The 27,083-nt window shown below is 53.4% G+C and overlaps 1 protein-coding gene across 14 annotated transcripts in view; it reads right to left on the reverse strand.

Annotated features, from left to right (window-relative positions):
* DNM1 (dynamin 1) overlaps positions 1 to 27,083 on the reverse strand; it is a 43,569-nt gene that overhangs the window by 9,631 nt on the left and 6,855 nt on the right. For 9 of the 14 annotated variants that reach the window (XR_003588612.3, XR_006059076.2, XR_006059077.2 and 6 more), the window contains exons 2-15: positions 19,665 to 19,738; positions 19,198 to 19,347; positions 18,670 to 18,873; positions 18,306 to 18,404; positions 18,040 to 18,200; positions 16,932 to 17,074; positions 16,660 to 16,795; positions 16,398 to 16,465; positions 15,134 to 15,272; positions 7,951 to 8,037; positions 5,929 to 5,999; positions 5,680 to 5,731; positions 5,463 to 5,474; positions 3,028 to 3,141 (exon numbers count right to left, since the gene is read on the reverse strand). Coding sequence is in view for 11 of the 14 variants with exons in the window: in XM_042245646.2 (XP_042101580.1) it covers positions 3,028 to 3,141; positions 5,463 to 5,474; positions 5,680 to 5,731; positions 5,929 to 5,999; positions 7,951 to 8,037; positions 15,134 to 15,272; positions 16,398 to 16,465; positions 16,660 to 16,795; positions 16,932 to 17,074; positions 18,040 to 18,200; positions 18,306 to 18,404; positions 18,670 to 18,873; positions 19,198 to 19,347; positions 19,665 to 19,738 (1,510 nt within the window). In the remaining 3 variants the exon portion in view is untranslated. Of the gene's footprint in view, positions 1 to 3,027; positions 3,142 to 5,462; positions 5,475 to 5,679; positions 5,732 to 5,928; positions 6,000 to 7,950; positions 8,038 to 13,407; positions 13,547 to 15,133; positions 15,273 to 16,397; positions 16,466 to 16,659; positions 16,796 to 16,931; positions 17,075 to 18,039; positions 18,201 to 18,305; positions 18,405 to 18,669; positions 18,874 to 19,197; positions 19,348 to 19,664; positions 19,739 to 27,083 lie in introns of all 14 variants that reach the window. The other 5 variants (XM_027966389.3, XM_027966387.3, XM_027966392.3 and 2 more) reach the window with 2 other exon arrangements.

The following is a 27,083-nucleotide window of genomic DNA, read 5'->3' on the forward strand; positions in this document are numbered from 1 at the left end:
GGGGAAGGGTGTCTGCTGCCTGTACCCCATGAGCCCACCCAACTCCACTGGGCCCAGGCCCCAGGGTGGGGTGGGGTGTCGGTGTGGGTTTGGAGGACTCTGGGCCTCGCCCAGGATCTTGGGCGGCAGGGTGGGGTAGGGGTGCTGGATTTAGGAGGACCCTGCTCCCCGTCGTCCTGGTGTCATCCTACCCACCTCCCTCTGCCCACCCCCAACCCACCACCCACCCGCCTGGCCCGTCCAGCCACATAAAGCCCTCTTTATGCCAGGCGGGTGGCCGGGAGCCCCGGAGGGCGGCTGGGGGAGGAGAGGAGGAAGTCGCACACACGGCCAGGGAACATCTGGAAGCATTCGAGGGAGGCCCTGCCGCCACCCGCCCTGGGGTTGGATCCAGTGAGGAGCAGCCTTCTCCTTCCCGCAGGCCGGCCCCCTCCCCAGGCCCCTCCTTCCCAGCCACAGCTCCCGCTCGCCCCTGCCACGTCAAAGGAGGCAGAAGGGGAGTTGGAGCAGAGAGGGGACCCTGGACCGGTTGGGCTGGGCTGAGGGGCCTTGCATCTCTGGGACACGGGGCCGAACTCACACCCGACGGACAGACACTGCTGCCTGGATGGATCGTGGGACCCCCTCCACTCCGTCTACCCAGTGTTTAGACTATCTGTTCAGGACTCCCAAATTGTACAGTAGTCTGCACATTGGTTAGGCTGGGCTGGGTTAGACCCTCGGCGCCGCTGCTGGAGACCTGGACCGACCCCCGCTCGCCATCCCACAACCGGAGCCTGGAGCAGGGGCAGGGAGCTTGGGGGGCACAGGGTGGAGGCTGGGAGGAGGCACCGAGGGAGGTGGGGGTGGGGGGCGCCACGCTGCTGTGGGATGGGGTGGGGGTGCTGATGGGTGGCGGAGGGAGACTGAGAAGATGGGGGGGTCAGTGAGGGCTGGGCTGTGGGCGACTGCCTGTCTGCCCAGAGGGCCATCCAAGTCCTGAAGAGCAGATGGCTGGTGGCTGGGTGGAGAAGGGGTACAGATCAGCCTCTCCCCAGTCCGGACCACCTCTGTGACCCCAGCGGTTTTAGTGCAAAAAAAAAAAAAATCCACTCACATCCAACACACACAGGCACCCTCACCTCAGCAGCAACACCGCCCCAGCTCAGAAACATTCATTCCTGCATTCAAGTTTTAAATCGCACATCCAATGTCCCACGCACACACACAAGTGCACACACACAAGTGCACACACACACAAGCTCACACAGACACACACTCATACCCACTCACAATGGAACTCTGGTCCTCTCCCATCCTTACATCCCCCATACATATGAGACATATTCTCAAACGTGCCACACGCACGTCCTTGCTCCTGGAGCCCACTCGCCACACAGACACACCGGCACTTACATACGGAGCACGGGCACACATGGTCTGCACACGCAGACCCTCATATACCAAACATGCCCTGATGCTTATAACCCCGATGCTCTCCTGTCAAACACCCACACGCCACGTCCACCAGGCCCCCACCTCCCAGCACTCTCTGCCCACCCCACTCCCACCCCCACAGACAGCGCCAGCATCACATGTGACTCAACTCAGATGTACATACAAAGCTCCCAAAAGACACCCCCCCACGTATACACATACGAGAACGAGGTCGGGGGGGGGGCTCTCAGATACACTTCTTTCTCCCCCACAGAGTAGACAGTCGCTGGCCCTCAGCCCCAGCTCACAATGTCCCCCGGCCCTGTGTAAGGAACCGCAGCACAGGGCCACCAGGAGTCGTGGGGGCCAGCAGTCGGCAGCCCGCCACCCCCCCGCCCCGTCCACGGCACACGTCTAGGGAGCCTCCCTGGGCGGCAGAGCAGGAAGCGACCCCCACCCCCCGCGTGCCCCGCCACCTCATGCTCCATCCCTTCAAGGGGCCCCGGGCTCTGGGAGAGGCCAGGGTTGGGGTAATGAGGTCCAGATGGCTTGGCGCCCCTGCCAGTGACGACAGAGGGGCCTGCCCAAAGTGGGGAGGGGGGCCCTGCCTCGGGCAACTCAGAGGGGGACAGGGATCACCAAGGGGGCCTCGGAGACCAAACTCGAAGGCCACTACCCCAAGCTCTGCTCCCCGCTGTCCTTCAACAGCGCCCTCGGGAGGAAGAGGGTCCCCTCCCCCACCCCGTGGCCAGCTGGAGTTCATTACCACAAGCCACCCCCACCCCCTCCCCACTCCGTCCTGCCTTCCCTCTTCTCTTTGGTCACCTCTGGAATCCAGATGTGGAAGCCAAATAGACTGGTTCTTAAAGGAGACCAACAGCAGGGGAGGGAAGTGGCAGGGGGGTCTATGCCTGGCGGGCAGGGAGAGGCTCGGTGTGGCACCTCTGTGGGGCCCATTGGTCTTGGACCCTCTGGCTGGAGGCACCCTGGGCATCGCGCTTGGACTGCGGGGCCTGGGGGACTGGGGTGCAGGGGTTAACACTGTGTCTGGCAGCTGGACTGTGTGTGTCATGGGCCTGTGGGGGCCACAGAGGAGCAGGCACGCCCTGGAGCAAGAAAACAGGAAGGCTGCGGGCCTGGTGGGGTCAGAGAAGGACGCTCAGCACCCCTGCCCACCCTCTCCAGGGCGCTCAGCCCCCAAGGTCCCCCGTCCAGCCAAGCCATCTTCCCCATCCTGCCTGGATGAGCCCCCAGAATTGCCTGCGTATGGTCCTTACTTCCCACCTTCACTCAAAGCTCTTTGATGGGATTTTTAAATACCCCTGTTGGGAGACTTCCCTGGTGGTCCAGTGGTTAAGAATCCGCCTTCCAAGGCAGAGTACATGGGTTTGATCCCTGGTCGGGGAACTAAGATTCCACGTGCCCTGGGGCAACTAAGTCGGTGCACTGCAACTAAGTACTGGATCCAGCCAAAAATAAGTCAATCAATCAATGAAACAGATATCAAATACTCCTATTTGGTGGTCCAGTCCACTCCAAGCCTGTGGCAGGATCTAAACCAGACTCTGGCCACCAGACAAATCCCTTGATGACAAGTGTCCCTTTACTTACCTCGTCATCCTTGTACCAGGACAGATTCTCGGCAGTCAGCACAAACCAATACTCCTTGGAGCCTCCCTTCATGATGCCGATGTTGTTGATGGTTAGCCAGCCCTTCCGGATGACCTGGAAGGTTGTGTGGTGGGGGGGACAGGAAGTCACTGGACAGAGGCCAGGATTCCCCATGGAAGATGGGGTAGGCAGAGAGAGACACTCAAAAGGCTACCCCTCCCTCAGCTTTTGGAGGCCTGGCTGGTCAGGAACAGTAGGGGCCAGATCTGCCCTGGTTTGAACCACAAGTGAACAGAGTGGAAGACAGAGGTCAGTTCAGGATAAAGAGCCTCTGACAGTCAGAGCCATCTGAGTAGGCAACTGGTGGCTTTGGTAGGGGATGAGCTCCCAGCGCTAAAAATTGTGCAAGCTGAGTTTAGGTGGCTGACTGGGCAACATGAGCCAAAGTATATCTTCTCAGCTTAAGAGTCAGCTTATTCAAAGACTTGTCTCAGGGACTTTGCACATGCTGATGTTGACTCTGCCTAGAAAACACTTCCTCCTGTTTGCCTGGCAAATCCAACTCCATCCTCTGGATACGGGCTCAGAAGTCACATTCTCAGACAGGCTCTCCCTGGCTCCCAGGATAATCAGAACCCATATTATAATCTTTCATCATTCCCTGAAGTTTTCTTCTGTGATGATGACTGGGATTTTGAATCTGTGTGTGTGTGTGATTATTAGTTCATGTCAGTCTGCCTTGCTAAACTGTGAACTCTCTCCCCTACTGGTGTATCCTAGCACTTGGCAGTGTGCTCTGCAGACAGTAAGTAAGTGATCAATAAATACCTGTGGCATGAATACACGAAGGCTGCCACAGTGGGATTCTAAGAGTTTTTGTCTCCAGGTCCCAGATGGGGGGTGGTGGTGGTAGAGTGGGAGGCGAGGGTGGGGGGTTGCTGAGCACAAATTGCCTAGACTCCTCTTCCCCTGGGAAACCCAGAGTCATGGGCAAACGTCTCTTTTCACAGCAGGAAACAGCTGGCCCTGGGACCGTCCTGAGCCATCAACACAGATCTGGGCCTGTGGATTCGGGTCCAAGGGCAGGGCCATTGACTAGACCCTGGTGGCGGGCCAGACTGAGGGGATGAGGGAGCTGCTTCCACTCCCTCCCCCAAACCCTGGCCTCCCTGGCTTCTCCCCTGAGCACCCAGAGAAGACAGAGGAGACTGAGGCTAGCAGGAAAGCCCTCTGGGGTCAAGCCTGCTTCTGAGGCTCTCAAAGCCTGCCCTGCCCCCAGTCCTCCTGCACCCTCTCTGGCTTCCCTGAGAAGCCTGTGGAGAACCCAAGTCACACAGCAGATCACAGCTAATAGCTGCCTTAGCGGTTAACAGAGATAAAGAGCCAGGCGCCTCCATGAGTCCTCTCCCACCCTGTCCCCGTCTGGAGAGGACCCCCTCGGCGTCTTGTCACTGTCTTTGAAATTGAGTCCGAATACCGTACCTTGGCCCTCCATCTCCAGCATCTGACCAGCAGACCTCTCTGCCCTGCTCCTCCCTTGACTCCCAGCCTTTGTGCTCCCTCGGCCACCGCAGCTCTGCCCTCCTCCCTGCTCATCCAAAACCCCTTTCCAGACCTTGGGCACCAGGAACCTCCTGTTCCCCGTGGGGCCTGACTGAAAGCCCAGCCTACAAGGGGCAGGACTCGAGTTTGGCTCCTGTCCAGGGGCCAGCACAGTGTAGGCCCCAGTGACTGTCTGCTGAATCGAATTGCCGAATTGGGATATTGCATTCATGAACTCCTTCCTTCTAATGAGCAGCTACTGGGTGCCAGGCACTGCACTGGGGGCTAAGGATTTACTGGTGAACAAGACAGACCCAGCCCTTCCCCTTAGAGGGCTCAAGAGGGAAATGATATGATGTCAGTAAGTACACAAGCATCTAGCTGATCACAGACACTATGGCCTCTGGAAAAGCTCAGACTCTAAGGCTCGGGGTACAACTGGGGCTGAGAAGTGATGTTTCAGCAGAGATCTGAAGGACAGAGCAGGTGAGGAGACCCCGGTTTCTTGACATTTCATTCATCTCTTTCCTCAACGCTCTGGTAGGGATGCCAGCTTATAAACATTCTCTCTCATCCATCCATCTCACAGATATTAAAGAGCTCCTACGCAATGCCAGGTCTCTGCCAAACATTCTGGCCCACTCCAGCCCATGTGGTCTCCCTCTGGATGAAGGAGATGCTTAGCTCATGCACACCAAAGGACAGATTGGTAGGACTCTGCGTGTGGCTAAGCCTTGCCTCTGGCCTGAGTACCTGTGTGGACACCCATGTGTTGCTGTGTGCAAGCAGCTCAAACCAAAAGGTGTCCTCTTGACCCCTGAGCATCCCCACTACAAATGGGTCCCGTCCTCCCCCTCACTATACAAACCAAGAGCCCCAGTCCTGGTACTCACCAGAATCTCATCCTGCAAAGAGGTAACCATAGCAACCACGAGAAGCATCGGGAGAGAGGAGAGAGGGTTACTGAGGCAGAGTGGGAGGCTTGTGGCTGGCATCTGACAGGCTCCCTGGCCCCTGTGGGACCCTTCCCCTCGGGGGAGGGGGCTCTCAGAGCTTGGCGTCCATCCGGCACCCTCCATCCCTCCGGCTGGGGCACTGGAGTTCACTCACCTGGTTCCCTGAAGCCTTCTTCTTGTTCATCTGGTTGCTTCTCTGCTGAGCACTAATGAGGAGAGAAGGAAGAGTCCCAGAACCTCTCTCCAGAGGTCCAGCTTCATTGCTACTGTTCAGTGGGCACCAGACCCAGAGGCTTGCCTCAGCAGGCCTGGGCCCTACACACACACACACACACACACACACACACACACACACACACAGAGTCACACAAACTGTCACCTTCTCTGACCAAGGAGCACTCACTTGGCAAAGCCTATGAAGTCCTCATGGTTCGTATTCATGTAAGCCAGCTCAATATCGATGAGGAGCATGACCTTCAAGGATATACAGGTCAGCAGGCAAATGGAAAAGATACCATAGAGTTTTAAAATGCATGAACAGCTGGGAGAAGTATACTTGCAGCATATATAGAATCCATAAGAAATAAATCTATAAACCATAATAAACAAAGATATCCATAATAGTATCCATAATAAATAAAGAGTTCCTAGAAATCAATAAATGGAAGACAAGAAACACAAACCAAAATAGCCAAAGAACCTGAATGGGTAATCCATAGAAGAAATGCAGATAACCAATAAGGATATGTAAAAAATGCTCCCTCTTGTTCACAAAGAAATGTAAGTTAAAACGGGACCCTTTTTGACCTCTCAAATTAATAATAAATATTGGGACCAATGTGGGCACAATTGTAGAAAGACATACCATAGATGGAAATATAAACATGTATCACCTTCTTGGAGGGAAGTTTGGCAATATATGACAACATTAAAATGCATATACTTGGGACTTCCCCGATGGTCTAGTGGTTAAGAATCTACCTTCCAATGCAGGGGATGCAGGTTTGATCCCTGGTCAGGGAACTAAGATCCTGCATGCTGTGGGGCAACTAAAGCCTGTGTGTCTTAACTAATGTGCCCACGCGCCGTAAAGCTCATGCTCAACAAGGGAAGCCCGTGTGTGCCAGATGAAGATCCAGCACAGCCAAAATTGAAACTGAAAAAAGTGAGTGACTGAGGACAGCACCGTTGTGGAGAAGGAGTGTATAAGGATGAGGCTGGGGACTGGGAGCCAGAAGTGGGTACAGATGGAAGGATGACAGGGAGATGGACAAGGAAAAAGGGCTCACCTGTGAGCTCTGTGAGAGCTGTAAGGGGGCCTGCTTACTTCTGTGCCTCTCAACCCAGAGGAGCACTCAGTGGACATGCCTCTTATGGAATGAATGAATATTTGATAGATGACTACATAAAAGGAAGGGAGGGTGCCTATGAGGGGGTGTATGGTGACCCAGAGAAACAGGAAATAGAGAGAGAAGCCCAAAGAGGGATGATCAGAGTATAGAAAGTTGAGAAGCAGATGGTAGGACTGTAAAATGGAACAGCTTCTGTAGAAAACTCTATGGCAGATCCTCAAAAAATTAAACATAAAATTACCATATGATCCAGCAATTCATTTCTGGGAATACACTCCAAAGAATTGAAAGCAAGGTCTCAAAGAGATATTTGTGCACCCATGTTCATAGCAGCATTATTCACAATAGCCCAAAGGTGGGGAAAAAAAAAACCCAACTCAAATGGACAAGCAAAATGTGGTCTACCCAAACAATGGAATATGATTCAGCCTTAAAAAGGAGCGTTATTCTGACACGTGCTACAACATGGATGGAGAACATCACGCTAAGTGAAGCAAGCCAGACACACAATGACAGTTGTTGTTTGCTTCCATTTATATGAGGCACCGAGACTTGTCAAATTCATAGAAACAGAAAGGAGAATGGTGGTTGCCAGGGGCTGGGAAGAGGGTGGGATGGGAGTCATTGTGTTTTGTGTTTTGTTTTTTTTTTTTTGCTGTGCCATGCAGCACACAGGATCTTGGTTTCCCAACTGGGAATCAAACCTGAGCCCCCTGCATTGGGAGCGCAGAGTCTACACCAGTGGACTGCCAGGGACTGCTTAAGGTGGAGGCGGGCAGAGTTTCATTTTAGGAAAATGAAAAAGTTCTGGAGATGGATGGTGGTGATGGTTGCAATCTGAATGTCCTTAATACCACGGAACTGCACAATTTGAAGTGGGTAAAACAGTGAAATTTATGTTATGTGTATTTTTTTCTCACAATAAAACAGAGTAAGAGAGAAGCATAAAGTTAATACGGGGAGAGAAAGTGTAAGAGAGACTGAGGCATAAGAGACTAACTGGGAAGAAGGAGGTGAGCCCAGGGGCAGGAGTTCAAGGCCAGGGAAGAGTGGGCGGTGCCAAGTGGGCTCACCTGCTCCTTGGTGCGACCCTCGCGCTCCCGGATGTGGGTGGTCACAATGCGCTCCATCTCCTCCCGCAGCCGGGGGTACTGCTGGAGCTGAGAAAGGGTGGCAGGGGAGAGAGCCAGGTACACAGCGGGCACAGGTAGGGGGCACCCAAAGCCCACCAGAATCCGGGGTGGGGTGGGAGGGACACACCGAAAGCCCAAGACTTGGGGGCCCAGGAAGCTGATGGCACCAAGCCACGGCCACCCCTTTCCCTCAGTCGTGGGATCCAAATGGCAATTCAAGCGTCTTCCCGGGTCTGGGCCCTCTTTACTAGCCTACCTGGGCAACTTCATGGGGCTGGTAGTTCCCATGCGCACAAGTGCCTTGGGAATCAGCCTGCTCCTCGGCAGCCATCTTGCTGGCAGCCATCTTGGAAGCAGACCTATTCGATTGAGGCCTTTGTTTGGGGGCACAGTTAGCTCCCCAAACGTTCACTCATCCTCAGGGCTACGCTTTGCCTTCGCAAAGGCTTGCAGGCACACTCAGGTGGGGAACCAGGCAGGTAACAGCCTGCAGATTACTATCCGGGGAGAATCTGGGGAGGGCAGGGCCCAAGGTGCCAGCTGGCCTCCTGAGTCAGGCTGGGGACAGGCAATGCTCCTTGTAAGAGCTGGGGAAGGGGAGGTAGGGGAAAACCAACAGTCACACAAGGGCCATGCAGGAGGCACAGGCATGCATGGGGGGTAGGGTGGCATGCAGAGTTGGGGGGGCCAGCAGCATGAGCAGTACCCTGCGGGGGGCCTGGTTGGGCCCCAGGCCTTCATGGTAGAATCCAACTGACTCTGCTTCCCTTTGCATGCCTTGGCCTGGCACTACCACCCCCCAGACACATTTGCCTGGCTCTGAGCTGACTGGCCAGCCTGCCTGTGTCTGCCCCACCCCTTTGGGGTAGAATTTCAGCAGCACCCTTCTCCCGCTCCTAATTTTTAATCAACTGAGGCCAAAAGGGAAGTTGTTGCAAATCCTTGGCCTATGAACTCTGTCCCCAGCTCAGCCAGGCTCTGGACAAAACCCAGATGGACTCCCCCTTCAAGATTCTGTTGAATGTCACCTCTTCCAGAAAGTCCGCCATGATGACCTCTATGTCCCCTCCCCCACACCCTGCAACACACACCCTCTTCCCTCACCAAACTGGACTGTGATTGCCCTGAAGGCAGAGGCTGGGCACACCACGGTGCTCAAAGAGGGCAATGTTGAAGGAATGAGTGAATGAATGAAGGATGGATATCTCTGCCCTTCTTGCCAGGGTGAGCAGACATGGGCTTCTTTGCCCTGTGGCTCATGAACCAGAAACTCCTCAGAAAGGGGGACTCGCTGCGCTGCTGAGGACGGGAGTCTACTCCCAGGGACCTGCTCCTCTGCCGGGCGGGGCTCAGGCCGGGCAAAACTAGACCCACACCTTGTCCCTCTTCCTATGCCTGGCTCAGGTCTCTCAGGCAGATCCCCCTATGTGGGAAGAGAGTTGAAGGTTAGTGTGCCTGGGTCACAAAAAGGGATTCTGAGGGCAAGAAGGAGGCCAAGGAGATGGGGTGAGGTCTTCAGGAGAGGCAGGAGGGTGGGGAAGAAAGCAGCATCCTGGATGTCAGCCCAGGAGAAGCAGCCTTGAGAGATGCCACATCCCCCCAACCATCCCATGACTCTGCCAAGGGTGTGGCTCATGTGGCCAAGCTCAGGGGACCTGGGAGAGAGGCAGCCTGAGACCAGGGGCTTAAAAACAAATGCTGGCTGGAGGGGTCCCGGGGACCCTGCTGCCCCACAAAGCTCAAGGATGCGCTGTCATTCCTTTCCAAGACTGAGTCACGGCTACCAGAAAAGCCTCCTCTGAGATGGTCCCAAGTGCTTCCTCCCAGGGTAGGGTTGGGGTAGGGGCAGGGAGGGAGGAGGAGGGAGCAATCTGCCAAAGAGCATGACCAGTTCTCCCACTAACCTCCTGGATGCTACAGTTGTCAAGTTTTCCACGTGTCACAAGCGACAGGGCAGCCTCAGCCCCTTTGAGCAGTTCTGTTCCCTTTGAGCATCTTTTTCCATTCTGGCTGCCTCTGAGCATTTCCAGGACTTTCAGCCAGTTTTTAAAATGGATCTTTTCTCTCTCAGTTCTTGGCTAAGTGGGGCAGTCAGCCTGGAGCCCACTGTTTAGGAGTCAGGAACGCAGGCCACATGGCTCTAGGTTCAAAGCCAGCCCCCTGCCCTGCTGACTGTCCTTGGAAAAGTGATTGGACCCCTCCGAGTCTCAGTTTTTCCATGTGTAAAATGGGGTAATAATAGCACCTTCCCTCTTGGCATTGTTGAGAGGATTGAGCAGCACACCCTGTGCTGGACAGTAAACTCCAGATTTCATCCAGAGATGAAAACTCTGAGCCCAGCAGGGCTAGGGGTAATTAGCAGAAGGGGGTTGCTAAATTTGGAAGACTTGGGGAGAAAAAAAAAAAAGACGAAGATGGGTGAATTTCGCTATGTAAACCAGAAAACTACTCTGTATTAAATCAATCAAAGGGCATTTTAAAAAATAAATAATTTATAAGCTTTCCTCTCTAAAGTCTTTGTTGATCAGTTGTCTGCTTACAAAAACTTACCAACTCACTGTAAGAAATCTGAAAATGACTGAAGTTTGTGAAGTAGAAACAGAAAAATTCCTATGTTCTTTACCTTCTCAAAATAATGGTTAATAACTATGCCATTAGAACTTTATAATTTATATAGGTTATTATATTGTAGTTTACTTTTTGTATATTTATTATTTATATATATTACTTTCTCCCTAAATTCTATATTTTCTGAAACCTGCTTTTCCCCCCACAGTACATTGTGGAAGGACATATGAATGGAAATAAATATCCCTTGCCTGTTCAACAACTAGTCTTTCATTGTATAATACTATAATCAATATCCTCTTGATGGACATCTGGGTTGTTTCCAACATATTACCATTTACCCTAATTACTGCTTTTTTGGAATGCAATTCAGCAGTGTTTCACAATTTTTATATCTAGTAATCAGTCTTCAAGGAATCTGTCCTAAGGAAATAATCCTAGAAAAAGAAAATTAAAATTATTTATACACAAAGATATTCATTGCCAGGGTATTTATAATATTGAAAAACAGGAAACAATTCAGTGTTCATCAATAGGAAAATGGTTAAATAAACCATGATAGAAATAAATCTATTCAATAGAATACTATGCAATCATTAAAAATGCTCAGATTGACTTTGCAACAACACCCACCAAAATGTTGGGAGAAAAATCAGGACACTAATATATTCACAGTGTGAATACCTAATAATGTACAGAAATCTATGTATAGAAAAAATAGTTTGGAAGAATAACTTGGTTAAAACTTTTTGGAGGGCAAATCTTGCAGAAGTCACCAAAAGTGTGAATGCTTACATCCGTTGACTAGCCAGTTCTAGACTAGAAATTTGCTCTAAAGAAACAGCAGGATAAATATGCAAATATATTTATAAAGCTATTCACTGCGGAACTGTTTGTAAAATGAAAAACAAAAAATTGAGACAACCTAAGTGTCCGTCAATAGGATATTGAATATGCAAATCATGTCATATTTCTACAGTGGAATACAGTACAGTTGTTCAAGGGCATAGTCTTTACATAGTTACTGCAAGGATTTCAGTTCATACTATTCAGTAAAAAAGAAGAGTCCATGGATCAGTGTGGTCAGTGTGATCTCTCTTTGGTTAAAACTGGTGAATATTTGTAATTAGTTAAGGAAGGAGTGCCACCGGCGGTTATCTCTAGGGTTGTGGGGTTATAGGGACTTTTGCATCCTCTGTGCAGTTTGGATATTTCGGTAGCAGTCATGTATGATCAGAATGAAATCAACACTGCTAATTCCATTTTTTTTAAAGGAGCATGTTTGTGGCAGCCTGGATGAGAGGGGAGTTTATATATGTGGTTTGTATATGTACAGCTGAGTTGCTGTGCTGTGTGCCTGCAACTATTGCAGCACTGTTAATTGGCTATACTCCAATATAAAGTTAAAAAGTTGAAAAAAATGCATAACCTAGTTAAATCTAAATAAATAAAAGAGGAGTGTATTGACAGAAAATGTATGAAAGCCTCAGTGTGGTTCTCTTGAAAGGGGGGGTTGTGGCCTCCTTTTAATTCTTAGGGGCTTTCCAAATTTTCTCGATTTGAGAATGTATCACTTTCACTAGGAAAAACCAAAATTAAAAAATATATATATATATTGTCTTCTTTTGTAAAGAGATTTGAGGCAGCTTAAAATAAATGCACGGGACTTCCCTGGTGGTCTAATGGTTAAGACTCCATGCCTCCACGGCAGGGGGCTTCGGTTTGATCCCTGTTTGAGGAACTAAGATCTCACATGCATGGTGCAGCCAAAAAAAAAAAAAAAAACAACTCAGTAGTTTTTAGTTTAACAAAAGTTAAGATCATATTGCTTAGTAGTCATGATGTTGTGGGACCATGATTTAGATGTCATGATATATACTCTACAATAGAGAATCCTGCTCAGATTTGATTCCACCTGGATCAGGCACTGGACGCTAATTTGCTTAATCCATTCCCATCTGGCACAAAAGTGAGAAAAAGTGAGACAGGATTGTGAAAGGGGTGCACAGGACTAATTGTGTATGAGCCACAAAAACCGTGATACCTTACTTGAGACATGAAGTTAAGGCAGAAACTCCCCCACCTCCTGGCATAGGAGCTTTCTCAAACACAAGCAAGGCTGGACTCATGCAGGCCTCTGGGAAGGACTGCTTTAGATGATCTGGTGAAAAATCCCCCAAATGCCCCGAAGTAGACAAATAGGAAAAAGGCATCTGAAAGGTCAGAGACTACTCAAAAGAGGCTGACCCTGGCAAACGTGTATGGATTGCAATCAAGGGAGTAATCCAATATGCTTTTAGGCAAATTCGTGTTGAGGGACTGGGATGGCTCCCCTGGCCCAGGAGGCCCTGATCCAAGACCTCTTCCCCTGGTCTCCACAAATCTGAATCCCATTCTGCTGTTCTTTTCTGAGACTCGGTTTTGTCATCTGTAAAATGGGGATAAGTCTATCCACTGCTTAGGATTGTTCGAAGGATGAAGTCAGATAACAAGGGCAGGCACTTAGCCTAGTGATTAGCACACAGTAGATGCTCAATAAACAGCATCCAGCTCATCATCATTGTTGTCAAAGGGACCACTGAGGGTGCTTGGGTGAGAGCAGTCTGCTAGGCAGAGGTGGGGACCTGAAGGAATTAAGAGGACTGTAGACCCAGGGTTAGAAGCTGGCACCGGACCTCAGAACCAGGAGCCACCTAGGCTGGCCTGGGTCCACCTGAGTGGCTGAGAGGTTGCCAGGCTTGCTCAGCAGCTGGTTGCGGCCCACCACAGGAGGCCCTGGCCGTGAGGAAGCCATGGCCAGGCCCAGCCCCTCCCAGGCGGCCATCATACCTTTTCGCTACACTTTCTGATGGTGGCCGTGAGCTCACTGACTACCATATCCACACACTTGATACTGGGCTCTTTAAGCTTCTGCACCTGCTTTTTCACTGTGGCTTCAAAAGCGAGGTCAGGTGTGAAGAGGCCCGTCCTGCACCCGGGAGGAGGGGGAACAGGACGGGGTGCAGCCAGAGGTGGGCAGGAGAGGAGGAGGAGGGGAGTGAAGGCCAAGCGGAGGCAGGGTGCGGGGTGTAGGATGGCAAGGGCACGAGGGAAGAGAGAGAGAGACACCGACACAGAGAAAGAGAGAGAGGAGAGAAGACAATGTGAGCGTTGGGCCTGGCCCTCCTGTTACCACCCAGACTGGCGCCTCCCGGGTGTTGCCAAGCGCCGTCCCCCACAGGGCTCAGAGGGCATGGGAGGGGTCTGAGGGACCAAGCCCCGGCCCTTACTGAGTGCATATTCTTTCCCAGGGCTTGGTTCTGCGACTCTTCAGCTACCCTAAAGCCTGCCCCCTCTCTCTGTTCCAGCGCCATCTTTGTCACAGCCTGGGGTCCTGCTGAGGAGCTGACCCAGGCCCGGACTCCATTCACCTCCATTCTGTTCAATGCTAGGTTTCCCAGAACCTCTTGTATCTGCTTCGTCCCACCTCCAAAGCCCAGCACCATTCCCTATTTGCCAAGGTCGTGGCAGCCCGCTGCCCAGGGGGTGCACTGCACAACTCCAGGGGGCGCCATTTACATAGACTATGGGGCAGAGGACGCCTCCCAGAGTTGCTGTGTAGCTGCCTGGTCTCCATTCTCTATTTCCTGCTCTACTCCGGCTCTTCCCTTTCTCCTCAAGGGGCATCCTGTGCCTCTCCTCCAATGGAGTCTGGAGGAGCTCAGTTTGGAAAGACAGAGAGAGAAGAGGAAAGACAGAAAAGAGTGAAGATGGTGATAGAGAGGGGCCAGGACAGCTATGGGGAGGGGAGAGGAAGGGAGGCTGGGGGGTGGAGTCCAAAGCCTTGGCTCGGAGTTACAGCTCTGCCACCTCCGAGCTCACATGACCTTGGGCAAGTCACTTGATCTCCCGAGCCTCAGTTTTCCTGCTGTGAAATGGGTACCATCATCCCTGCCCTGCTCTGCCCTCCTTGAGTGGTTCTGTGAGGCAGATGGAGGAGGATTCTGTCCCTGGAAGGCTGGATGTGGATGGAAGGGACAGGGAAGGTCCTGAGTGAGGGTCCTGAGTGAGGGTGGGGGTGAGATGGGGAAGATGAAGGACGGTGGGGAGTTGGGATACCTGCTTGACCTGGGTCCTCTAGATCCCTCTGGCCGTCCAGACCCCTATGGGTGGCACCCAAGAAGGTCCAGTACCTCTTGTGTCTCCAGGGCCAAGACTTCCCTGAAACCCCTCCCTGGAGACCCCAAAGATGACCCCACCTCTGGGAACAGGAAGGGGACTGAGTCCCTTCTTCTCCCTGAGCTGGGGGAGCTCTTGGTGGGCTCTTTGGAGCAAATAACCACTACCATACCTGTCTTTCCAATGTCTAATCCCTTGGTCCCCCCAGCCTGGGGGCCGGGGCTGGTTGAGGCCCCCTCAGAGAGTCCCGCTCTCCTGGACTGCGGTGGCCTGCCTCCCCCGCCCCGCTGAGGTCTGTACATGCTACTAGGGGGCAATGGGGTGGGGTGGGGAAGGAGCACCTGGCAGCAGAGCAGGGCGGGGCAGAGGTGGGAGGGGCTGGCCGGGTGCCAGTTACCTTCTTGGTGCACTGTCTAACGGTGCTGATTAGCTCCGAGATAACCATGTCCACACACTTGAGACAAGGTTCTCGGATCTTCTTCACCTGCTTTTTCACAATGGTCTCAAAGGCCATGTCTGGGGTAAAGAGCCCGGTTCTGAATGCCCGGAGCAGGAGAAGGGCACAGTGTCACAGGCCAGCTCCTGCCAGGAGCACCAGGCCACGGCCCCATCCCGACCCCCTGAGCTCTGCCCTCGGGGTCCTCCCACTACCCCTCTCTGGGCTTCAGTGTTCCCATCTGTAAAATGGGCAGGAGGGACTCTAATGAAGGTCTTTCAATTGATGCTTTTCAGGATAAGACAAGGTCTGCTTATAGTTGGTGCATATGTCTTGCTTTGTCTTCAGATTCTGTTCCTACAAAAGGTTCTGTGGCTAGAAATGGTTTGAAAACTGCTGAACTGGGTTGTCTCTGAGAGCCTTACTGGGAAGAAAGCATTTTATTTTAAGACTAGGAGAGAGATTTTTTTTTTTCCTGTGCCTTAGCCAAGGCAGTCTGTAAATTCATGCCAAACCTTGGAATGGAACCTGCATGAAAGCAGCGACATTTCGGTCTGGTTCACTGCCTAGGCACATAGCGGGTGTTTTAAATTTTCTTCTTGAAGGACCAGTGTAGCTCTGGATCCCTGGAGCAGAGGCTAAGATTTTAAGGACCGGTCTATTTCCCAGTCTTCCTTCCTGCTCCACTGTTCTTGGTGTTGGCTGGAAGGAGGGAAATGGGGTGGAGTGGGGCCAACTTTGGGCTAACAGGATCATGGGAGGGTCTGGAGGGTTGAGAGGCCTCATTCCATCACAAAAGGTTCACAGACCAACACCTGGTAGCCTATCTCGGGCCCTACCCATTGGTTTGGGCAACTTTGTGCTGGAGACGACTGATGGGGGCTGTCTCACCTTGGCATGGGCAGGGGACCCAAGCCCAGAGGGTGCTTCTCCTGCCACCTGTACCTTGGGCTGTACACAACTAGTCTAGCCGCCAAGCCTTGTGCCCAGGAACAGGCAAAGGCAGGCAGCAGGCTGCAGGTATTGGGGTAGCCCGGGTCTCCTATCCAGTGCCCCTTGCCAGAGCCTGTCCAAACTGGAAGCCAGAAAGTCGGGGTTGAGGAGACTGGGCACTAGGGCTCGTCATCCTTCCCGAGGGGAGCTCACTCCATCACTCCCTCTACCTCTGCGCTAGACCCTTTCTGCCTTCCAGGGTTCGGCTTCCCTCCCCGGCCCCCGTACGTGCCTAATGCCATGGATATTCTTGATGGCATAGCTGATCTCCCTTCGGAGTTCCTTCTCGTCAAACTCCATCTGTGTAGGAGACCAAGAGATGGCTGGTCAGGGCCTCTGTTGGTATTTGGGAGGTCAGGACAGGCTCCACCCCACTCCCAGGACTGGCACCAAGGCCTCTAGTAAAGTCAGCCAACATATGTGTGAGAGTTCTAGGTAGGTGAGTGGGTGGGAGGGAGGTGAACCCTCCTGTCCCAGGGTGGGGGGCTGCCTACCTTGACCAACTCGAAAGGGAAGCGCTCATGGAAGATCCGGTTGATGCGGGCTCCCCCTGACAGTTCATAGGTGTCGATCTGGTCCCCTGAGCCTTCGATGCGCTTCTCAAAGTCTACAGCGAACTGCTGGACCATCCTGGGGAGAAAGTTGTGTCACCTGAGGGGGCAGCAGCAACCCAGTGCAGGGAGCCCAGGGAGAGACCCGGTGGTGCTGAGAGGCTGTGGGAGGGGCAGCTCCGTGATAGGGAGTCAGGGGTTGGGGAGGGCCTCACTGCAGCAGAGCCTTGGTCTTGCGCGCTGGGTCATCAGGGCGGAAGTTTTTGTACTCCTCCACCTCCTTCTCGATGGACAGCAGCTGGCTCTGGAGTTTGTTTCGCAGCCCTGGCAGCGTGTCTCGGATGTGGTTTGTCAGTTGCTGGGGGTAGGGGCGAGGAAAGCATGAAGACCATGGTCACAGAGACCCAGAAAGCCCACAGGACCAGGCAGGGACCAGGATGTCTGGGGCCCGTGTGGACATGGTGAGGTGCAGAGCCACAGCCCTGCCCACCACTGCCCTGCCCACCGGAATGAAAGCTGCCTGGCACACAGTAGGTGCTCACAGAGGTGTTTTAATTGAACTAATGCATCAATAATGCCATTTTTAATAGAAGCCAGAAACTTAGATTTTTATTGGAAATCACCTGGTTTTGATTAATTCAGTAGTGTTAGACACAAGAGCCAGATGAAATAAATCAGGGGCAGTGATGACAGGAAGACTGCCCCCTTGTGCCCTCTAGGTTTAAGGCCTCCCTTAAGCTAATTCTCCAGTTCTGGGACTCACTCTGGTTAGGTCAGCCCACACAGTATCTCCCTGAACTGCACAATGACTGTAAGAAATGGGTCTTATCACCATTTTATACATGCAGAAATAGAAGCTCAGAGAGCTTAAAAGTCTTGGTGGGTGAGTGGCGAAGCTGAGATTGGAAGCAAGGTGTATGGCCTCCAGGGACCCCAACTTTGCCCCACGTCACACTGCCTCCCTACTGTCAACACACACACACACACACCTCAGTGATTCTGGAAGCCCCATCCCAGGCAGAGAAATATCCAAGAAGTCCCCTGGGATCACCTGTCCCCAGATCAGCCTCTCCCCATTTCAGAAGGTACCAAGGTCTTCAGCCAAGTACGCTCCAGTCCTAGCCCCTGAGCACAAGCCCTTGTCAATGACACCCTCCATCCTGGAAGGGTGCCAGGGTTCCCTTCCTGGCCCCAGACAGGGAAGGAGCAGCGAAGCTCGGGTGCTACCTCGCTGTGGGACAGTGGGCAACCCTCCCAAAATACACTTCAATGACTCTGTTCTCATGCTGGTTTCCCAGACTTCATCCTGGCCTGAGCCCCTACCTGGTTGAGGACCTTCTGCAGGTAGGGCGTGCCCATGCGGTCAGCCAAGTGGCGGTAGGAAGGGTGGGAGAGGAAGAACTTGCGTTCAGCAGCCAAGGCAGCTGTGATATCTTTCTTACCATCGATGTCCTTCTGGCTTCGGTTCACGACTCCAATGTAGCCTGTGGGTGCGGTGGAGGTCAAGGGGCATTCAGCCTTGCAGGGAGTGAGGGGCTGGAGGTGAAAGGGAAGGGCTGTCACGTGGGTCAGGGCCATGGCCTACCTACCTCTGCGCAGCGGGAGCAGCTTGTTCTCCAAAACATCACGGGCATCTGTGCCCTCGTCCATCAGGTCCAGCTTAGTGATGACCCCGATGGTGCGCTGACCTGGGGGGGAGGGTGTGGCAGGAGAGGGTTGTCTACACCTGCACTTGCCCTCATACAGGAGACCCCAGGCACTCCTGATCCCACCACACTCCTGCTATTTCCCAGCCTGTGCTCCGTCCCCCATTCATTCTCCACGGTGGCCCAAACGACTTTTAAAGGCGTAAATATGATCCCACTGCTATTCGCTTAGATCCTCCAGTGGCTCCCCCTTACACTGTGAACAGACCCCCGGGGCCCTGCGTGTCGGCCGCCTGTGGGAACCTACCCTGGGGGTCCACCTCCTTGGCGACCTTGAGGGCATCAGAGTTGGCCAGGTCGGAGTTGGCCGGGGACACGGCCAAGATGAGGCAGTTCTCCTTGGTGACGAACTGCATAAGCATGTCCCGGATCTGGAACTCGATGTCGGGAGGTTGGTCCCCCACCGGGACCTTGGTCATTCCAGGCAAGTCCACTAGGGTCAGGTTCAGCACTGGACAGGGCGGCGAGAGGGCGGGCTCAAGGCGAGGGGCGTGGCCGTGGGCGGGCGGATTAAGGAACAGGGCCGGACTTAGAGAGGACTTGGTTGGGGGCGTGGCCGTAGGTGGGTGGGGTTAGGGAAACCCGGAGGGCTAAAACTGAGGCCCGTTAGAGGTGTGGCCACGGCTCGGTTGGGGGCCCAGAATATGACGCGCTGAGGAGGAGTGAAGCCCGTGAGGCAATAGCTAAGGGGCGGGGCCAAGAAGACGGTTCCCCAAGGGGCGGGGCTCGGCGAGGAAGCTGAGAGGCCGGGGGCGGGGCCGGGGCCAGATCTCACCGTGCGGCGAGTAGACGCGGAGGTTGATGGGCACTGGAGAGATGCCCTTGTTAGTACCGGTCACCCGGTCGGTCTCAGCCTCAATCTCCAGGCGCACCTCTTCGAAGTCAGTGAATTTCTTCCCCTTGCAGTGCAGAAACTCGGCATATTCTGCCCCAGAAGGAGCCGGGCGCGGGGGGAGAAAGCATCATAACCAAAGCTTACCTGAGTTTCATCTCCCACTGGGAAAAGACCCCTCTCTCTCTCTCTTTCTCTCTCTCACACACACACACACAAAACACTGCCTTCTTCCCCTCCCGACACACACACACACACACACACATACACACACACACACACACACACACACACACACACAAAACACTGCCTTCTTCGTCCTCCCCCGACAACAAGGCCTCCTCTCCGTCATGCATTTTTATCCCCGCTGTTCAGATGAGGAATGAGGTCCAAAGAGGGGAAGCCCATACCTGTAGTAGCATTGACCAGCTGCAGGACCAGGGGGCGTCGCGTGACAATGCCAGATCCTCGGGGCAAGAAGTCCCTGCAGTGAATTGGGGGTGATAGGAGAGTCAAGATCTGAGGAGGCTCCCTGTGTCCCAGGGACGCCTGTCCTGCCACCAGGGGCCTCAAAAGCTCCCCAGAAGTGCCTCATCACACCTCAGCCCAAGGGATTCATGAAGGGGAGAGGGCAGCTGAGAAAGGTGGAAAAGACCGCCCTCAAGTCCTCTGGGTCACAGAATTTGTGAGTCTGAACTGACACTCAGACCTCTCTCACAGTCTGCCCTGTGTTGGTTCTGAGCCAACAGGAAGTCCCTGCCCCAACTCAGTCACTGCCATTCAACTCAGGAGAAACTGAGGCATGAGATGCCCCACCCCAATGCCCAAATGTCTGGTGGCCACAGAGTGGGTGCCAAGGAAACGGAGCTGCACTTCGTCCCCTCCTTTCCGCTGTGCGGAAAGGCAGCATCTCACTTCCCCTTTTCCTAGCCCCATCTGGCTGGGGTTGAGGATGAGGGGGATGAGGGGAAGGAGGAAACAAGGAAAAGGACTCATGCTTCTTAAGTGCCTACCACATGCCAGGCTCTTTGTGGGCAATATTTCATGGACTCTAGACAATAGCCTCACTAGGAAGACAGCATTATTATCCCCATTTTACAGATGAAGAAACTGAGGCTCAGAGATATTCATGTTGCCCAGCCCATATCTACCAGACCCTGTAGTAGATCTGTTTGACCCTCTGGTGAAGGCTTTCTGCCCATCATCTCCCAGCAGACCCAGCTCCCTTTAAATGACTGGACTGAGGGGGCCCCAAAGTCACTTCCTGCCTGTAGACCTGATGTCTATTCCTCAGACATCTGCTATGTCAATTTCAGCCTCAGCAGTCCTTTTGGCTAACTCTTCAGGATGCCACTTCTCTCTGTCCTGTCAGCTCTTTTCATCACTCCACCCGTCCACCTACAGCCCCACCCAAGCCAGCACAAGGGTGATGGTGGAGGCCTCTTCAGGGATCAGGCTACTGGGATTGGAAACACGGGATTGCCAGGATTCAGGAAAGAGGGGAGCTGAGGGGCCACAGAGATCTCCTTCATGGTGAGGCACATGAAGGCCCAGGGAGGGGAAAGGATATACTCAAGATACTATAGGGCTGGGACAGAGCCAGAACAGAAACCTGGATGCCCTACCCCGAGCCCAGAGCCTGACCTGAACTCACAAAGCTTTCTGTGCCTCAGGTTAAGGGCAGAGTGTCCCCAGAACAACAGAATCGGCCCAGGCTTCTGGGTTCAAGGCCTCATCTGGGGTCCCTGGGAAGGGCTCTTCCATTCTCTGTCCTCACCCTGCCCCACCTCTGGGGAGAGCAGAGACTAATGAGGAGGAGTCAGCCACTTTATGGGGAAGAAGCATGATAAATTCTGCATTTGTTCATCATTTCTAGGTGCCAGGCAAATGCTTTTCATTTGCGCAAGACTGTGAGGTTCAGAAGGGCAGGGCTCGCACTTTTCCATTACAAGAGGTGCTTAATAAATGGGCACTGAGGGAGCACGGGTTCAGTTCCTTGTCAGGGAACAAAAAGCTCACATGCCATGTGGCATGGCCAGAAAATTACATTAAAAAAATGGGCACTGAGGACTTCCCTGGTGGTACAGTGGATAAGAAGCCGTCTATCGATGCAGGAGATACAGGTTTGATCTCTGGCCAGGGAAGATGCCACATGCCACGGAGCAACTAAGCCAGTGCGCCACAACTACCAAAGCCTGTATGTCTAGAGCCCATGCTCCGCAACGAGAAGCCACCGCAATGAGAAGCCTGTGCACTGTACGAAGAGTAGCCCCCAGATCACTGCAACTAGAGAAAGCCTGCGAGCAGCAGTGAAAACCCAATGGAATGAGAAATAAGTAATAACAGGGAGCTGAACGCCCAAGTCCTCAAAAAGTGCTCTCATATGGAGAAGATAACTTTACAGATGAGGTAACCAAGGCCTCAGAGAGGTGAAATGACTCATCCAAGGTCACCCAGACAGGAATGGCAGAGTCAGGGACTCAAACCCGCTGCTGTCGGACCCCAGAGCCTGGAAACTTTCCCATCAGACTCTGCTGCCCCCTAAACGTGAGGAGCCAGACTTGGCTTTTTATGTAATTTAATTAAATTCAGTGTAGAACATATTTGGGAGCAGCTGCTCTGTGCCAGGCCCTGTGTTGGGCCCTGGGGATGGGAGGTGATGAGTCAGACGGTTCCCACCCCTAGGCGCTCACAGCGTGGTGGGAGAGGGAAGTAAACAGATAATGTGATGCAGTGTGACATGTGCTGGAATGGAGGTGCACCAGGCCGCACAGAGCGGGAGGCGGTTCACTTGGCAGGGGAGGGACTTCCTGTCTCTGTCTTTACCCCTTACTCGTTGACTTCTTTGCAGGGGTGACCCTCTAGTACTTGGGACCCGCCCCACCCCCCCCGCAGAGAGATAGGGCATCTCGGCTCACAGAGGCTGGGGAGGATATGGGGACCTGGGGTCTACCTTCTTCCCCACCTTCTCCTCACCCAGCAATACCATGGCAACAGTAGTTGCCATGGAAACTGCAGGCGGGGCTGGAAAGGATGGGACTCCCCACAGAGAGCCCCTCCCCAGGCAGAGACATGAACCTTCCCTGGAGCTCTAGCCTGAGAGCACCAGCCCCCCCAACCCCCTTCCTGCACAGATAGACCCACTTGGCCCTGGCAGGCCTGAGAGGTGGAGGTCCCTGAGGTGCCACATAGAGGGTGTGGGGAATCCAGGGCCCAGCTGGAGGGGTGATCAGGGGTCTGGGCCAGCCTGCTCCAAGTTGCTGCCTCCCAGGGCTACTTAAAGGACAAGCAGCTTATGGGAAGCAGAGATTAGAGCACAGAGCATGTGTGGGAGCAGTGCCTACTCAGACCCAGATTTCCCAGGCCGGCGTGGGGATGGGTGCCCAGGTGGCCAGGGGCTCCATCTTGGCCCTGCCCCAGGCTCTCAGAATTCCCTGGGTGGCTTGTTCAAATGCCCATTCCTCAGACGGGCTGGGTTAGAATCTTCAGGGTTGGGGGGCGCAGGGAAGGGGAGGGGAGGAGGGAATCTGGATTCTAAACACAATCCCCATGTTCCCATCAAGTTTAAGGCTCCTGGTTCAGTGACGAGGAACCAGCGCCAGGCAGAGGCCCTGGGTTCGAGTCCTGACTTGGCCATTCTCCAACCTGGTGCCCCTGGGCCAGTTGCTTCACCCTCAGGGCCTCAGGATCCTCAGTTGTAAACCACATGACCTAAAGGAGGCGTCATATATGACCACGCGTGGCTGCACAATGATTCCTGGAGCCTTAGCCCGTGCCTGGAACAGAGTGGGCACTCAGCAGCTGGAGGGGGCTGCTAAGGAGAGCCTCCTGTCCTCAAATCCTCCCAAAATTCAGCAAGGAATCCAAGATCCTGAAGAACCGTCTGCCTCACGTCCTCTAGGCACTGAATTGGATCTCAGGATCCTGACCACATAATATTGGCTGGAAACGATGGACCTCAAGGAGGAGGAGTTTTCAGAGAACATCTCATTCCCTGTCATTGTCCAGGGGGTAGGACAGAGGCCCAGAGAGGGGCAGGGAGCTGTGAGGCCACACAGCAATGGAAGGGATGGCTGAGATGGGCCCAGGACCCGGAAGCCTGCTTCTCAGCTAGGCTCATGCCTGGACAGGCAGTATGAGCACGGCTGTTCCCACATCCAGACTCAGTGCCTCACTGCCCGCTGGATTCTCATGCTGGGCACAGGATTCTCGTGCTGGGCACAGGATGGGCTATCATAGGGGCTCAGGCAACCCTGGAAGAAGCAAGCATGGCTGAGCAACTCCACAGCTTCCACCTTTCGCCTGGATAGACTGCCCCATACCCTCAGTTAAAGTACCCCCTGGGGACTTCCCTCATGGTCCAGTGGTAGGGGGCTTGGGTTCGATCCTTGGTCAGGGAACTAGATCCCACATGCCGCAACTAAACGATGACCCCTTGTGCTGCAACTAAGACCCGGCACAGAAAAATAAATAAATATTAAAAAATAATAAGGTGTCCTGCACCTTTGCACTGGAGATTTGGGCCTGATCTGGTCTCCCGCCAGAGCCACCTCTGCACCTCCCACCCAGCTCCTGGTTTGCCCAAGAAAGGACAGAACAGGTGCTCAGAGAAAAGTGTGCCGGGCCCACCAGCCTCGACTGACGTGTGGGAGGGGTGGCTGGTGACATGCCAGCTCCTCCCACTCATTTTGGACAGATGGTGGTTTCCTGGGGAGGCCTTGCCTTGCCATCTGCAGAGGTACCTTCAAACCTGAAGCACAGGGAGGATGAAATAAACACATCTCACCACCTCCAGGCACCACATACGGCGTATCGGAACTGGCACTGTCACCCCAGAGGGGCCTGGAGGAATTATACCCAGAGCTGCCACTCCTAGTCTGACAATTGCTCTGGGACCCTGGTTCCCAAGTCCTGCTGAGCTCAAATACCACCAGAAAGTAGGATGCTTGGACTAGTGTGTGCCCAGCGGCGGTCATCCTTGTCAGTCTCTTGTTTCCTGGACTCTGATGTCAGACAGGCCTGGCATTGGATATCCGAGCTGTGTGACTATGGATAAATCATTAGATGTCTCTGAATCTCAGTTTCCTTATCAGTAAAATGGTTTTCTGCGAGGCCTATATAACTTAATGTCTGTACCCAGGTGTGGTAGCAATGATGAGAGATAAAACTTGTTGAGGGAGCTGAGCACACAGCCTGGGTTCCCAGGACCATGTCATCAATTGATGCCACAGGGAGGGAGCTGGAAGATAGCTTTCCTGGGGGCCGGCCAGAGGAGTGGGCGGAGGCCAGAATATTTCCAGCCCAATCTTGCCTTGGAAGTGGAAGGGAAGGGGCCCAACAGACTGTGAGGTGCCCTCTGAAGCAGGGAGCCAGGGTGGAGGCGAGGGAGTGGGTGGGCCAAGAAATACAGTGGGGAGGAGGTGAGACTGCCCCCAGGCAACAAGTCCCTCTCTGTTCCTGCCACCCCAGGAGGCCCTGGGCTGGCCCATGTCACACAACCCACAAATTTCCAGCTGAGGTTTGAAGATTTCAGGGCAGCCCTGGTCCTAGCTTCCCCTGGTATTCTAATGTCCTGAGAGCAGGGCCTGAATTGGCCCTGTTTACACGGTATTCCCAGCACCCAGCTCAGAGCCTGGCATGGAGCAGGCACTCGGGACACCCCTGTTGGCCGAAGGAATGATTGGAAGGAGTTCCTCCATTTTTCCCATCACCGCCCTCATTGTACAGATGTGGAAACTGAGGCACAAGAAAGAGGGTTGCCCGAGTTCACAGTGCAAGTTGGTGACAGGGTAAGACTAGTGCCCTGGGCCCTGGATTCCAAGCCCGGCACTCTCCCCACAACAACCATTCTTCAGTATTAAAGAAAACATGTCATCTTTCTTTTCACCTTATCCTTCCATCCTTCCTACCATTCTTCTTTGCCTCTTTCCTTCCTGCCTCCCTCCCTGTCTTCCTCTCTCCCTTTCTTTCAAGTGTTGACGACTTTATACTTTCAAAACGGAAACGATTTCTTTTGCCCGTGCTTTAAAAAAATCATATGCTCTCTCATTAAATATTTTTTCGGAAAATACATAAGACATTGAAAAAATAAAAAGCGACCATCACCCCTAACACCTGGGGCTCAGCATTGTAAACGTTTTTATCACTTATAAGAACAGTCATGGCAAACCCTGATGGATTGTTGATTGCTGGCCAAGGATGCTTCGGGGGGCTCTGAAGTCTGCATCATCACGAGGTTTCTTCCGGGGGTGATGGAAGTGGTCTAAAACTGGATTGTGATGATGGTTGCACCAATATGCGAAAAATCATTGAAGCGTGCACTAAAGATGGGCGAATCTCACAGCATGTAAATTCTACCTTAATCAAGTTGTTTAAGAAACCTGCAGCCTCTTGATTGATGCTCAAATGGCTGTGTGGGGTTGGCGTGGCCAGTTTTCCCAACTTGAAGGGGAGAGACAAAGTCAGGTGCTCCTCACGGACCCGGGCTCTGAGCCACACTTGGGTAGCACCTCTGCCTGTCTAACAGCTCAGCGTGGACTTTTCCCAAGTCGCTCAATATGGAGTTACTTCTGGATCCTTATTTCTTTCATTTATTTCACTGTGCTGGGTCTTTGTTGCAGCATTCGAACTCTTAGTTGTGGCATGTGGGATATAGTTCCCTGACCAGAGATCAAACCTGAGTCCCCTGCATTGGGAGCACAGAGTCTTAGCCACTGGACCACCAGGGAAGTTCCTGGATCATTATTTCTTATCACAAACAGCCTGAGGTGAAAGAATCTCAGCTCCACTAAATTATCTCCCTGCTCTGAACCTCAGTTTCCCCATCCATGAAATGGACACAATCCAGCAGCTCCCTCCTATGGCCAATGAGGGGAGGCCTCGAGACCCTGAAGGATCTACCTAACAGACTACCTACTGGCACTGCCGTGAGTCACCTGAGTGCCCATCCTGGGCTTGGCGCCTACGTGTGCCAGGGAGCATTGCATTCACCTGCTGAGATGTTTCTCCCCATCTGGGCTGGTGGCCTCGTTTCCCTGTGCTAGGACTGGGGACAAAAGAGTGGCACAGTGATAAACAGGTAAAACGTTCATAATAACCTTGGTTGGATCTCCTCTGCCAGGAGCTCTCAGCCCAAGGTCATGGGCCTCTTTCTTCCTCTGTGCTCCCTCATTCTGGGAGAAAACTGAGTCCTGCCCCACACACCAAGGTCACGGGCTGGAGGGCGGTCAGGGAAGGCATCCTAGAGGAGGTGTTGGCTGATGTGAGATCTGGAGGTTGAGCCAGTGAAGGAAGAAGACGGAGGTGGGGTGAGGCACCTTCCTGGCAGAGAGAATAGGAGAGTGAGGGAGAGGGACAGCCCATTTCCCATGAGCTGTAAGATACTTAGGTGGCCCCCAGAGGGGAAGCCCAGCTGGGTACGGCCAGCCTCAGGGCCCCAGCTCAGGAGATAAGGCTCTGCTTGGAGGGCAGGGAGCTAAGAAGGGCTTCAAGCAGAGGCATCAGATTGGGAAGCCCTAGAAAGTGCTGAGCTGCCCGACAGAGAATAGCAAGAGAAGAGTCTGTCCTGGGTGTTGGGTAGGACAAAGGTGATGATGGCCCAGGTACAGAAGGGATGGGCTGGGGCAGAACCCACAGGGTCTGTAGACTGCACTGGATGGAGAGGATGCGAGAGGAGCTGGGAGCCAATCCCGGGGCCTCCACTAGGAGGGCGACAAAGGATGAGATGGTTGGATGGCATCACTGATTCAATGGATATGAGCTTGGGCAAACTCTGGGAGATGGTGAGGGACAGGGAGGCCTGATGTGCTGCAGTCTGTGGGCTCCCAAAG

Source organism: Ovis aries, chromosome 3 (genome assembly GCF_016772045.2).
Source record: "Ovis aries strain OAR_USU_Benz2616 breed Rambouillet chromosome 3, ARS-UI_Ramb_v3.0, whole genome shotgun sequence".
Taxonomy (NCBI): Eukaryota; Metazoa; Chordata; class Mammalia; order Artiodactyla; family Bovidae; genus Ovis; species Ovis aries.